The 13,482-nt window shown below is 44.9% G+C and overlaps 2 protein-coding genes across 2 annotated transcripts; both read right to left on the minus strand.

The window, feature by feature from the left end:
* Window positions 1–3,881: 3,881 nt before the first annotated feature.
* LOC123093474 (uncharacterized) lies at window positions 3,882–9,623 on the minus strand. Its single transcript, XM_044515451.1, has 7 exons — window positions 9,458–9,623; window positions 8,975–9,067; window positions 8,700–8,834; window positions 8,498–8,596; window positions 7,858–7,995; window positions 5,106–6,730; window positions 3,882–5,032 (listed from the first exon to the last, which is right to left on the minus strand). Exons 1-7 carry the CDS (start codon window positions 9,548–9,550, stop codon window positions 4,141–4,143), a joined length of 3,075 nt encoding a protein of 1,024 aa, XP_044371386.1. The 5' UTR covers window positions 9,551–9,623; the 3' UTR covers window positions 3,882–4,140.
* Window positions 9,624–11,055: 1,432 nt separating this feature from the next.
* Window positions 11,056–13,006, minus strand: LOC123089334 (xyloglucan galactosyltransferase KATAMARI1 homolog). Its single transcript, XM_044511037.1, has one exon. The coding sequence runs from the start codon at window positions 12,877–12,879 to the stop codon at window positions 11,332–11,334; it is 1,548 nt and encodes a 515-aa protein (XP_044366972.1). The 5' UTR covers window positions 12,880–13,006; the 3' UTR covers window positions 11,056–11,331.
* Window positions 13,007–13,482: the final 476 nt, after the last annotated feature.

The raw sequence follows: 13,482 nt of genomic DNA on the forward strand, positions 1-13,482 counted from the left end.
TGTCTTGATGGCAGACTAATCATGCGGTGAGTCTCCATGATTCCTTGGCAAATTGATACTGTGATGAACTAATCCGCATCTATCTCGAGAAGACCAGAAACTTCTTTCTTTAGATGAAATTAATTAGGGTTGCAATTTCTTGTTTTATTCTCAAAATTAGGTACCCAAAATTAGGCATACACTAATTCTGTTATTCTGGGTTTGTATGTCAGGCCAATTAGAAATCAATATACTTGTTTGCATACATGAAAGCTTAAGTATGAAATAAGTTGATATACAAACTACCGATCAAATATTATGGCATGACTAAAATTTACACAACAAGCTAGAACCGAAAGAGCACCATATAAGATTATCCACTTTGTTCTATGTGTTTTAGGCGTAAGACCCACATTCAAACTAATGAGAAAAAATAATACACTTTTCTAGTTATTGTCAGAAGAAAAAAACTTTATAGGTTCATTGTCTTCTTCGCCCCCCCCCCCCCCCCGGGCCTCCTATGGTCAAATCTTGGCTCCGTCCCTAAAGCAGACCACAAAAGCGCAGTCCTTTTTCAAAATAACCGGCTTATTAAAAGTGATACTGATATAAAGACATGCAAGACATGCCCGAAGCTCCGCTTCATGAACACTGGTACACAAACCAATATGATCCCACGAGGAGACAATGACTTCGCACGTTGTATCTCTTGCAACAACCCCCACACTCGTAGTACAATTTGCTTTCCACAAAATTGGCATCCACGTTGATTTTAATATGATTAAAAGGCGGAGGCTGCCATACATCACAGATGCTTAGAAGATCATTAACAGACTTTAACCCCTCTTGAAATCCCTTTCCTTTGATGCTAGGGATGAACTCGGCATTGGAATGGCAGGACGAGAACGCCGTCCAATAGTTATCCACAAAGCTAGCAGAGTTTGAAACAGACTCCTTTCCCTTAGCAAAAATTAAATCATCGTGTACGTGCCAAGCTCTCCAGAACATGAATAAGATTATTGTCTTCTTGATTCAGGGCGTGTCTAGGAATTTGGGAGATTTTGGTATCTTGGCGGATTTTTTTATAGAGTTGTCTTGTTTTGAGGGATTATATCTATAGGAAATTTTCAAAGGTTTTCCATTGCACAATATTTCATAATATAAGAAAGTTCTCGTTGACTCAGTCTCATGGAAATTTTTATTTGTTTCCTTGGTAACTAAGCCACACGGTTCTCTTAAGAAAGAAAAATTATGTTATCAATTCATCGTATGCAATCCAAATATTTTTGTTCATGTTCTCTCATTTACACCAATGGCATAAATTACATTTCTCACGTTTCATGTTCCTGCAAGTTTTGGAACATGAAAAATAACAAAGTGTCCCTTAGTGGAGTGAATCATGTATATGAATAATGTATATTGTATGCTCTATATATAACTTGTGTAACCAACAAAACAAAGCTAATAGCATTTCATGTTAGATAATCCTCCTGCCTCAAAACGTATGATGTACTTCCATTCATTAAGATAAGCTTTGACAAACAATTATTTTGTTAAAGTATGGTTTTATCTGGCTTAAAATTGATGTTATTATGTTTATAAAATACTACTACGATTGTGAGTTTGATCACATAACCACAAAAAATTGGTCGCCGCATTTCTTTATTAGACAAAATATGCCTAGGAACATGTTTTTCTTTTCATTTGGTGGCATTGTTTATCTAGTTGATTCAATGTACAAAAGGAAAAAACAAAGGGAAAAAATCTTTGAAATCAAATTCAGTGGGAAAACTTAGGATTTCGACAAATCACTCTGACCTCTTTTCATAATTTCTTGCCATGAAGAATGAGCTAAGGGTACTAATTTGCGGCATAATATCATTAGCATTTTATTGTTGCTTGTGGTTCGACTTTAATCTTATGAGGATTCATGTGTTTCTTCTATTCATGTGAATCAAACATCCAAAACTACAAAACTCACACAAATCAAACACTCGGTCTTACAAGTCATATGTCATGCATTTGTGTTCAATTCATATGGTTTACTCTATTTCTATACGAGTTCTTAAAAGTCAATGGTCTAATCAAAGAGGCCCTAAGCCAACTGGAATTGTTTGGTCGACCTGTTACAACATCTTAATATGTGGTAGGGAAAAGAGTCGTCGGTATATCAATAGCTACACCTAAACCTGAGCATTCTCTGGGTCGGGCTTGGTTTGGGGCGGGCTCTGTAAAGCCCGACCTCGCAAGCCCGAGCCCGGCTCATCCCAAAACATATGAACAATGCCTTCTTATTAAATAATGATTTTTAGAATATTCACAAAATATATTAGACCTATATTTCTAATAAAAGCTGAGCCCAAGACCGGCCCGGATGTTGGGCTTTCGGGCCAGGCTGTCCATGTCCGGTCTAGCTACACCTAGACCTGAGCAAAACTCGGGTCGGGCCTGATCAAGCCCGACGCAAAAAACCTAGGCCCGGCCCATCAACAGAAAAGCCCGCCGGGCCTCAGGCCTCGGGCCTGGCCTCTTTGTTAAATGGCAAAAAAGATGGGCCCAACCCGGCCCGGCCTTCGGGCCTTGATCTCAGGCACAGGCCCGGCCCGTGGTCAAGGTCGGGCCGGGCTGCCCGTGGCCAGGACTAGCTACACCACATGCAAAATATAGTTCGTGGATGCAGCCATTGTGGCAGGCACAACGTATAGTTCGCGAGAGTAGGTTTTTGTTTACACCATTTGTTGAGGAATGAGGAGCCATCGACCTCACCAAAAAGAAACGTTGGTTCAACTGTCGCTGCCTCCGTTTCGGAAAAACAATTAAAGGGACTGATTTCTTCAGATTTATGGGAGAAATGTGTAAACAAATCAAACCCTCTGCCTGCTGGCATAAATAAAGAACAGTTCTGCCATACACTGCCATATGTTAAGAGTAGTAATCGTACGGATAATTCGCTTTGCTACCAGCAAGTGGGCTCTGCCGTCGACATACCAGCAGTGTAAAGCGCAGTCAGCTGCCTTGTCAGTTCCCAGCAATATTTCTATTTGTTTTCTTCAAGAAAAATTCTATTTGTGAGAAGTGCAGAAGAAATCAACTCAAAGAAAAGTACAGAATACTAGTAATAATTTGTATGCGCCACTAGTACGGAGTAGTTGCTATTCAATGTCAGGTGACGTGCTCCCCAATAATAACTGAAGGAAGAACCAAGTGCACTAGGTAGCTAGCATACGAGCCAGGCAGTACAAGACAACAATAAAGATTGCTTGAGGCTTTGCCTGGTCAACCGTGATCTAGTATTTTGTCAGGTTCAAATGCCTAGCTAACCTTTGCCTTTACCTGGACAAGATGAGGGAAAATCTTCCTTCCTTGTATAAATATATTTAGCCTTTCCCGCTAAACAGATACTACAATATAATATATTTTGCCCTTCCCACTAGTTTTGCTTTTGTTGGACAGGGTTGCTCACTGGCTAGCTAATTAGCATACTTTATTGTTGAAATAATTGGTTTTTAGATGTAGTGTTGAACCCATTGTTGAAATATGTTAACAAAAAGCATTCAGGTTAGCTTTTAATAACTTGTTGAAATCATAGTTTGTATAAATACATTTCAGGCTTTGATTTTGTATACTTATAAATTTGAATTACGACAAAACTGCTAGTGACTGATGGTTAGATGTTCATCTATCTATCTGCTGCTACTCTAAGAATTGGAAACAGAGGATGCTGTCTTGCTCCTGAAGGCACTAGGTACAAGCAAAAGGTACACTGGAGCATGCTGTAAAGCAACTGTCCCTCTTGTTTTTCAGATTAGGAGCTCCTGCTAAATCTAGCCTGTTTCAAGCAACATTGATCGACGGAACATTCACTTCATCCGTGCATTATTAACTCGCATCTTACAAATATGTATTCAATTAACATGTTTTGTCATTCCAAATTTTGAATGTACAATTGCTCACAACAGAAATAGTCGTCTTCAAGTGGGCCTTAACCTTCGACCCAGTAGCATCTCAAGATATAAATAGCACGAATTAACAGGACACCTACAATTAACTTTCATTCTCAACGTTCATTACAATTAGCTGCTGTGCCTTAATAATTTACATGGGGGCAGCAAGGCAGGCTACCATCTGACAACTGAAGAGTAACAGAAGCGGCGAAGAGCATCAGATTTTGTCAGAGAAACTTGCAATTTGAGAAACTGCGCTCTCGAGGCGTGACAAGTGTGTCGCAAGCCTGTCCTTGAGCTCTGCTGAATCAGTTTCATCAAGAGCGCTTCGCATCACCTTGAGACCATTCTGTAGCAGCGCCATCCCTTTGCCGATTCCATCTGGCATCTTCCTCTTCTTTGTGTTGACATCCATTGAAATGGCAGCTTTTTCCTCGCGCTCTGGAGCTTGTGGAATTTCAGATGTTTTTTCAACTAGTTTCTTCAGCACTCTCCCCTCTGAAACTAGAAAACAGACCTGCTCTTCAGACCATTTGTCAGCGCGTAAAGCAACCTCTTTCTGAAGAAAGGCTCTCAGTTCCAACATGAATCCGTTCTCGTCAATGTCCACCCCTGTATTTGTATTATATGAAAGGGCAGCATCTCCAGGAACGAATCTCCAGAGCTGCGTAAAAGATGTGCGGGCAGCAAAGTAGCCAAAGGAGCCCATTGCTAGGTGAACGAGTGCCCAGTGCCTTTCCCTCACCAAGAGATGGTATAAATCCGGCATTGCAGAACAAAGTGAATTAGAATCATCTTCGCTGGAGTTCAAGTGGCCAAGAATTGCCATAAATGAAGCTAGTGATGGTTTGCACTGGGACAGCACTGCCTTTGAATTGTCAGAACTAGACATGAACAGGGTGTGCAACTCTAGAGTTAGTTTCTCCATCTGATAGAATGCACACAGATGCCTCATGTTTGAGATAATATCCAATATGGAACTAATGAGCTGGGCAAGTTGGCCCTTACTGCTGTCAGGTGCAGTTCTATACAGATTGATGAGGGAGATGCTGAACTTAAACATAGTGGTAATACTCTTCCCATCTATGGGGCTATAGTCCTTTATTTCGCTGCAAAAAGAAACAAGAGCATAAAATCAGCATCCAGTCATCAGACTTGGTAATACTACAAGAAGGGACTTACCATCGCTGCAATGCAGAGGCTAGAGCATGTACAGGAAGACCTATTACCCCTGAACTAGAAGTTGGCAAATCAATCACACCATGATTCTTCAAGGAGCTCTGTAGATACCCGACAAAAGAAGTGAACAATTGGTTTACAGCATGCACCTTTATACCATCTGACAATGATTCAAAAGGAAATCCTTCCATCAAAAACACTAAGTGCAGGACTGATGACTTGGAAGAGTTATGATCATTCAGCACACAGTTATAAATTTGATCAACAGTTGCACATGATGCATAGCTCAAGATGATACAGAATGCACGTGCAACCTTCCGGAAAGCACTGAGAGGTGCAAGAACTTTCTCTGATGACGCTGCAGTCTTTAACAGAAGAAATAGTTGGTTGATTAAATAAGTTGAAGTTTCACTTTCAGCACAGCGCGTGAAGAAACACCATAGCTCTGTTAAAATTTCCAAGCAAAAGAAATGGGGATGGAAAAGGCTCTCAAGTAGGAAGGCTTCCAGCTCATTCCAAGCAACACTTGAAGCAGCAGCAGCAGCAATCATACAAGTCTTCAGGGCTTGTATGAGAAAAGTATACACAGGTTGCCAGACAACTACAGGAGGATGGTCAGCACTATAAACTGTAGGAATATGGCAGCCAAGGACAAATGAGTAGACATCTTCCAATGTTAACATATTGAGAAGAGATTGTAGCTTTTTAGATAATTCGATGACCACCTCTTCGTCCAAGTTTGGGGAAATAGTGAGGAAGTGCAAAAACACAATAAGTTTAGCAGGTAACAGAGCTCTGTTTCTGTTATCGACATCAGGATCGAGAGAGAAAATGCAGCCCAATGAAACCAAATTTATCTCTCTCTGATCATTCTGCCCCACTTGAGCTGGACCATTAGCTTCTTCATTTTCCAGAAAATACTGCACAAGCTGGCATTTCGACTCTAGTCTTACTTCTGATGACTTCATAAGTGTGTCTAGTAAATGGAAGGAATTAGACTCCAATAATTCAACAAGTGGCTCATAAGCTGCTTTCAACAGGGGATCTTTGCTGAATAAAATGCTTGAGGATGATATCACCAATACACACCTGATCATGTCCTTGTATATAGTCAGTGCTTCGGATGGATATACAGAACAAATCCTTGCAGCATTTATTAAGAAAAACTTGATTGGTAAGAATGCCCTTCTAGCTTCAGATACACCAAGGGCTTCTTGTAATGACGTACACCATGTATCCGCAGCAACCCTCAAAGATTCAATGACAAGGGAGATAAGAGTCGAAATGATATCACTGACACTTACTTTTACTTCTATCAGTCCTTTGCCAAGTTGAAGTAAGGAAACTACACCCTTCCATGACACATTCAATAAAGCCACCTGGCTTCCACCACTGGATGCTGCATATGTTCCTATTTTACACAAGGTCTGAATAGTGCATGCTGCAATCCTGACCACGTCGCTTGTAAGATCTGGTAATTCGTGTTTCACAGCTGTCTCTTCTGTAGGCATGCAAGTTCTGCCGATGTCTGACTTTGCAGCCTCACAATATGCTCTGCACAGTTTGATGGTTTCATCCAGAAAAACAGGTGCAGCCTTGGCAACATGTGCTGCAGTTCCATTAATTTTCTGTCAAAAGATATTTATCAGAGAGCATATACCAGATGATGCCATTGCTGGAATATTAACATTTCAATATGGCATATGCCATTGCCACTGCGTATTATCTAAGTCAGAAAAATCAAAATCACTTTTAGTCTACTGAATATATGATTGAGGGCAGGCCTGGCGCAGTGGTGAAGTCCTCCCCACTTGTGCCAAGAGGTCCTGGGTTCGAACCAGCCTCTCTGCATTGCACTTTGCAGGGGTAAGACTAGGTTCCTATAATCCCTCCCCAGACCCCACCTTGTGTGGGAGCTTCTATGCACTGGGTCTGTCCTTCTTTAGTCTACTGAATATATGATTAGTCAAGGCTATGGAATTTTTTCCCTTTTTAAGGATGCAATTCCAATATTTTTACAAAACAGCCCACTTGAAGTAGCTAAAAAACGTGCAAGTAATTTTAAGGCTAGAAGTTCTTATGATGACATCATGTCAGAAGTAACATGTGTACTTTAACAAGCAGCACATTATATCTGTTTTCCATTTAGATATCATTGTTATATATAACTTTCAGAAGCAAGGATGGCCAAGGAAGGTAAGATATAAAACTATCTTAGAGGACACAATCAAACGGGATGGTTATGGAGGGAAATAAAGTGAGACTAGGTTCCTATAATCCCTCCCCAGACCCCACCTTGTGTGGGAGCTTCTATGCACTGGGTCTGTCCTTCTTTAGTCTACTGAATATATGATTAGTCAAGGCTATGGAATTTTTTCCCTTTTTAAGGATGCAATTCCAATATTTTTACAAAACAGCCCACTTGAAGTAGCTAAAAAACGTGCAAGTAATTTTAAGGCTAGAAGTTCTTATGATGACATCATGTCAGAAGTAACATGTGTACTTTAACAAGCAGCACATTATATCTGTTTTCCATTTAGATATCATTGTTATATATAACTTTCAGAAGCAAGGATGGCCAAGGAAGGTAAGATATAAAACTATCTTAGAGGACACAATCAAACGGGATGGTTATGGAGGGAAATAAAGTGATTTATGCCTCAGAAAAGTATAGCTTTCTCCCATGTAGATGCCTCCCACTGCCTGTGTAATTAAACCAGTTGATGCAACAATTGCAGAAGATAAGGAGTATTACCTTGTCAACTATTGAGCTTTCCGCCAGTGTTAGCAATTCCGAAATAAAACCACCAATAGTATGCAGCACATCAACAGTGATGCATTTTGCCGCCATTGGAAGGAGCTTGATAGAGATATTTAAGGTCAGTGAAATTATCTGCAGTCAGGAAGTTGAATCTTTATCAGCAATATTTAGAGAGAACCTCTACCTCATGATTAAACTGGACGTAATGGTACTCCAGATGAAAAAAACATTGGCCACAAAATTAAAATGCACATACTAGTGAAGCAATGTGCCAGTTAATATTATTATACTGTATCTTTCCTGTAAATGAACATAAAGGTCTGTCTTGAAAGTATTCATATGCATTTTGCTTTGTATTATATCTAACTTCATGTCTTCATACAATGAGATGTGCTGCCCATGATTTATGTATATAAGAATACTATATAGGTCCCAGTGACAGCTATACAGAATATAGTGATATCACACAGAAGGCAGGATACATGGTTTAGAACTTTGGGCATTTTAGGCTATAACATATCTGGAGATCTGAGAAGCCTTAGCCATGCAGAAGATTTCTGTTAACACAGTTATCCATTTGTAACCAATGGAGCAAAAACAAGCTAATCAGAATTAAAGGTGTTGTTCCCACAACCTCTAAGCATAAACAGTTGTGCTCTTCCTCTTGAAGCGCTTCAGATTCATCAATAGATTCGGCGAACCATATGAGATGCTTCCCACACCATGAGCTGGCCTGGTACAGAATTCATTGATTCAGGGAGATAGCAGATTTGCAGCTATATATAATTGGCAGATGAAGTGAAGCAGGACTGCATTTGAAAAAAGCAAAAAAGTACCTTTGCACCGAGAGTAAGAAATTGCGGCAGACATGCGGCTGTATCTAACTCAGAGCATTTCAGAACAACCTGCAAAACTGACTTGTGTAGCAGGCAGTGTGATACACCTGAACATCTGGAATCATCCCAAGATGCCTAAAGTGACATTAAGGGAACACACGCAACAACAGTAACAGCCAGTACTAAATGGCAAGCTGAATCAGTGACTTCTTCCAAATGGAAAGATAACACCGTCATGCATCAAAGGGAATCATACCGAAACAGGAAAAGGATACGGTGAGGGTTTCGAGTATTAGGCCCAAATCTTCTGCAGAAAACTGGGAGGAACCCTCGAGTTGGTTGATAAGGGAAGTTCTGCCCTCCAAAACCTATCAACATCAGTAGAAAGTTAGCCCATATCATTCGATTATGTGTCATACCCAAATGAAATGGTTGGAATCTAATGGAAAATAAACTGCTGGCCAGAATCACACGAATCGAGCATGAGCAACCCCCCCCCCCCCCCCCCCCCCCCCCCCCCCCGCCGCCTAATGCAAACAAGAAGCATCACGGGTACCAAATCCCACTGAAGAACGCCCGCTTCCGAGACTCCAATTAGCAATCCAGCCGAATCCCGTACTCGCTCGCACGCATACCAAATCTGAGCGCGGCCGCGGCACCTCGAACCAGAGTAAAACCCTAGAGGGGCGTGGAAATGGACGGCGCGGCAACCGCGAGGTCGACGAAAGAGACGCGTTGGGCAGAGAGAGACGACGCACCTCCGAGGTTCTGATGGCTTCCAGGAGGTCCACCAGCTCGATTCTCCCCCTGTCCTCCGGTTCGCCGCCGCCGCCATCGCCGTCGATTTCCATGCCTACCCCTATCTCCCGCTCCCGGCTTTCAGTGGTGGCTTGCCTTTTCCCGCCTCCGCCTTTGTTGGGCCGCTCTCTCTCCACTCTAGTAACACTCTTTCCCTGCTTAGTTTTTTTTTTCAGAAATTCTTTCCCTGCTTAGTTGGGCCGCTCTCCCTCACCTAAAGAAACAGTTAGGTCGCGTCAGCTCGTTGGGCCCGTGTGGCCCTGTCTAGCTTCCTTTCGGGCCTTCAAACTCCAGCGAGTTCCGCCCAGCAATGGTCGAGATTCACTTCAAAAAAAAAAACAATGGTCGAGATGGCCGTCGTGCTTCCGCTCAGCAGGTACCACTCCCAACCCTCAAAAAAAAAAAAAAACAGGTACCACTCCCTTTGTCTCATCTTCTCATCAGCTAATTCAACACAAGAACCCTGCCTTGGTCCCAAATCAAGAATGATATTCTTTTGGATCTGAATCAAGATATGTTATATTGATCCTCATCCCTCCAGTGAATATTTTTGTAAGAGAATTTTAATTAGGAAGATTCATTCTAGGTAGAGGAGTAGAGGCATTGTTTCCACGGGGTGGATGGGTGGTAGTGAGGTGTTGCAGTTCTGGGAGTTCTTGAGGACCATGGCAAGGCAAAGATGCTCCCTATGCCCTGCATCTTCAAAAGAATCATCTGATGCAGTCTCCTAAAAAGTAGCATTATGTAAAAATCTGGTTCAGCTGAATATAATATGAAAACATACAAGATATATTAGATGTGAAAAATGCTATGAGCAGAGATAACACACTAATCGACATCCTGCATTATATTACTTGGTCGAGAGCTAGAACCTGAAGAAAAGTGAATTAAGCTAGATATATACTCCCTCCGTTCCAAATTACTCGTCGCTGAAATGGATGTATTTAGAACTAAAATACATCTAGATACATCCATACATGCGACAAATAATTCGGAACGGAGGGAGTAAAAATTAGGCACTCCCTGTAACTCAAATCCTAATTAGGCAATAAGACATCTTGGCATTCGAGTGTTGGAGACGATAAGCTTTAGAAGTGAGATGGTTCTATTGAAGTGCGCCTGGGCGGTCTGGCCATTGACCGTTGCGTCCATTGTGGTGTTGGCTGGTCCTGCACCTCTTTGTCCATAGTAGTTGGGCCACAACTGAAAATCCTTCTCAAATTTGAGCTTCATTTTTTTTTAGATTTCTTTTTTTTTTGCATGCTTTTGGACTGTATAATTGCTCTCGATATGGTTTATAGCTTTCTGCTACAACTCTAACCATCATCCAATCAAGTTATCCATGTCAAATCAAACCCTATCGATTAGAAATAGAGTAGGGTCAAAGAAAAGGTTTGATTGTACTATTTTTTTGCTCAAAGAGAGTGGTTCTTCTACACCCACTCTTGGTGCATCCACGGTGCACCCACGTAAAAAACCATATCAAAACATTTTGAAAAAAGCTAAATTTTTGTGAAAATAATCATCAACAAATGTTAGAGGGGTTTGCAAAATTTGATGGTCAAATAAGCTCAACATGTTCAACACAATGATTTCTACTCTCTCCCCGTTCCCAAATATTTGTCTTTCTAGACATTTGAAATGGTTACAACATGCGGATGTATGTAGACATATTTTAGAATGTAGATTCACTTACTTTGCTTCGTATGTAGTCACTTGTTGAAATCTCTAGAAAGACAAATATTTAGGAACGGAGGGAGTAGACTTTTAGTACAAACAAGCTCAACACGTTCTGTCACAATGCATCGCTGCGTTGCACCATCGATTATCCTCCCTAATTATCTGCCTTGACTTTGCTAGAAACCTTCGTCCCCGTTTGCGTCAGATCGCCATGACCCATCTCCTTCCTAAGCTCGCTGACCCTGTCGATGACCGCCTCCAACGTGACATCCACGGCGTCCCTGAGCGTCTCCAGCTTCGACCTCGGGTCCGCGTACACCAGCCGTGGTATCAGCCCGATCACCGTCTCCGTCATCCGCTCCGCCACCTCCTGCGGGATTCGCCGGAGCGTCTCCTCGACGCTGCTGGCGTTGCCGCTGCGCACGTCCTCCTCGGAGATGAACACGGAGTATGAGTCGCGGTCGTCGGGGAGGTGCCACCTGTACTGCGTATACGCGGAGTCCGGGTGGAAGAACACCGGCACGCAGCCGGCGAGGATGGCGTCGAACGCCGACCGCCGTGTGTACGTGTCGCCCGGTGGTTGCAGGCAGAAGCGCGCCCCTTGGAAGACGCGCATGAAGGTGCTGGGCACGAGGCAGTTCTTCTCGCTCTTCCGGCACTGCACCAGGTTGCAGAAGCTGGAGGCGCCGCACTCCCGGATGAGGTGGTGCCGGATGGAGTTCGGATCGCCGGGACGCTCGCCGCCGGCGAAGGAGAAGAGGAACTCCCGCTTCATGCCTCGCATCCGCTGCTGCCACTGGAGGACGTCCGCGTCCTTCGCCGGGTGGAAGTAGGTCGGGTACGGCACGGCGAAGTCGAAGTCCGTCCACGGCACCTTCTCGACGAACAGCACCGTCATGTTCCACACCGCCGGTAAACGGAGCAGCTTGTTTCCCCACTCCGAGTCGCTGTCCGTCTGCCGCTGGTGGTCCCACGCCGTCCTCCCGGACATGAAGAAGTGGTCGCGCCCGCCCATGGCGCGCCACTCGGGCCGCCGCGTCAGCCAGTCGACGAGCTCGACCGCCGCGGCGTCCTTGTCCGTGGCGTTGTTGCTCCACAGGTTCCGCACGACGTCAAACCCAGCGTAGAACGGCACGAAGACGGCGGCGGCGCGGGATGAGTTGTCGGTGAGGCACTCGTACTGCCGGACGCGGGCGTGGAAGATGACGTCGAGGCCGAAGTGGTCGGTGGCGTACCAGCCCTCGTCGGCGAACACGCCGTCCGCGTTGTCCAGGGGCTCGCCGAGGCCGCCGTTGACGAGGTACTGGCACATGTCGATCCACGGGTACCAATGCTTGCAGTCGGCGAGGACGTCGGCGTTGAACCGCGGGGGCAGGTCATGGACGTACAGGTACCGCCCGCGGCACGCGTCCTCCCCAGCGACGCCAACGTCACTGCTCCGGCGCACCTCGCCCCCGGCCGCGGAGGCGATCAGGAGCTTCTTGACCTGCTGCTCCTGGACGGATGGGAAGCGCGGCTGGGCGCCGTCCTCGCGGCCGGACGCGGGGGCGGCGGTGACGAGCGACTGGCGCGGCGCCCTGACGGGCGCCGCGCGGTGGCAGTAGACGATGAGGAGCCACGGCGTGGCGGACAGGATGGCGAGCAGGACGAGGCGAGGCAGCCAGCGGGCGCCCCCGCCGTGCGCGGCCGTCGTCTTCTCCATGGTCACCCCACGAGTCACGCACGCACACGCTGGCTCTCGTACGTGTCCCCGACGGAGTTGAGGTCTCGGAGTCCACTCTGACTAACTTAAGCGCGGGGAGTCTCGAGATGGGAATTCATCCATGTGATTTGCATATCGCTGGCCGGCATACGTGGTTATCTGAGAGCTCACAGCTCTGACTTGAGAGATGCTCCGCATTAACCATGTCAATGATCGATCGAATCTAGGCGCGAGGAAATGAAGGAGCCGGCCGGGGGACTGCACGTGCACATGCATGGTGTATCAATAGAAATGAACATTAATTTAAATTAGAAATGCACATTGGACCGGGGATCTAATCTGGGAGATGCATTACTGCCAACTTTCGACGATTCATTGGATCCTTGGATGGAAAGTCTGCATCCTCGAGCGTGTATATAGAAATCCAGCTAGTGGTTTGGATCCGTAAGAGCATCTTCAGCCGCGCCCCCAACAGGCCCCCTAGGGCGCCGGCGCCCGGAAAAACCCCAGTCGCGCACCCAAGACGCCGAAATTCACCGGCTCGGCCCGTTTTTGGGTCCGGCGATCCCAGGCCGAACCCAATGCACTGGGGGGGGGGGGGGG

Source organism: Triticum aestivum, chromosome 4B, assembly GCF_018294505.1.
Source record: "Triticum aestivum cultivar Chinese Spring chromosome 4B, IWGSC CS RefSeq v2.1, whole genome shotgun sequence".
In the NCBI taxonomy this organism is placed as follows: Eukaryota; Viridiplantae; Streptophyta; class Magnoliopsida; order Poales; family Poaceae; genus Triticum; species Triticum aestivum.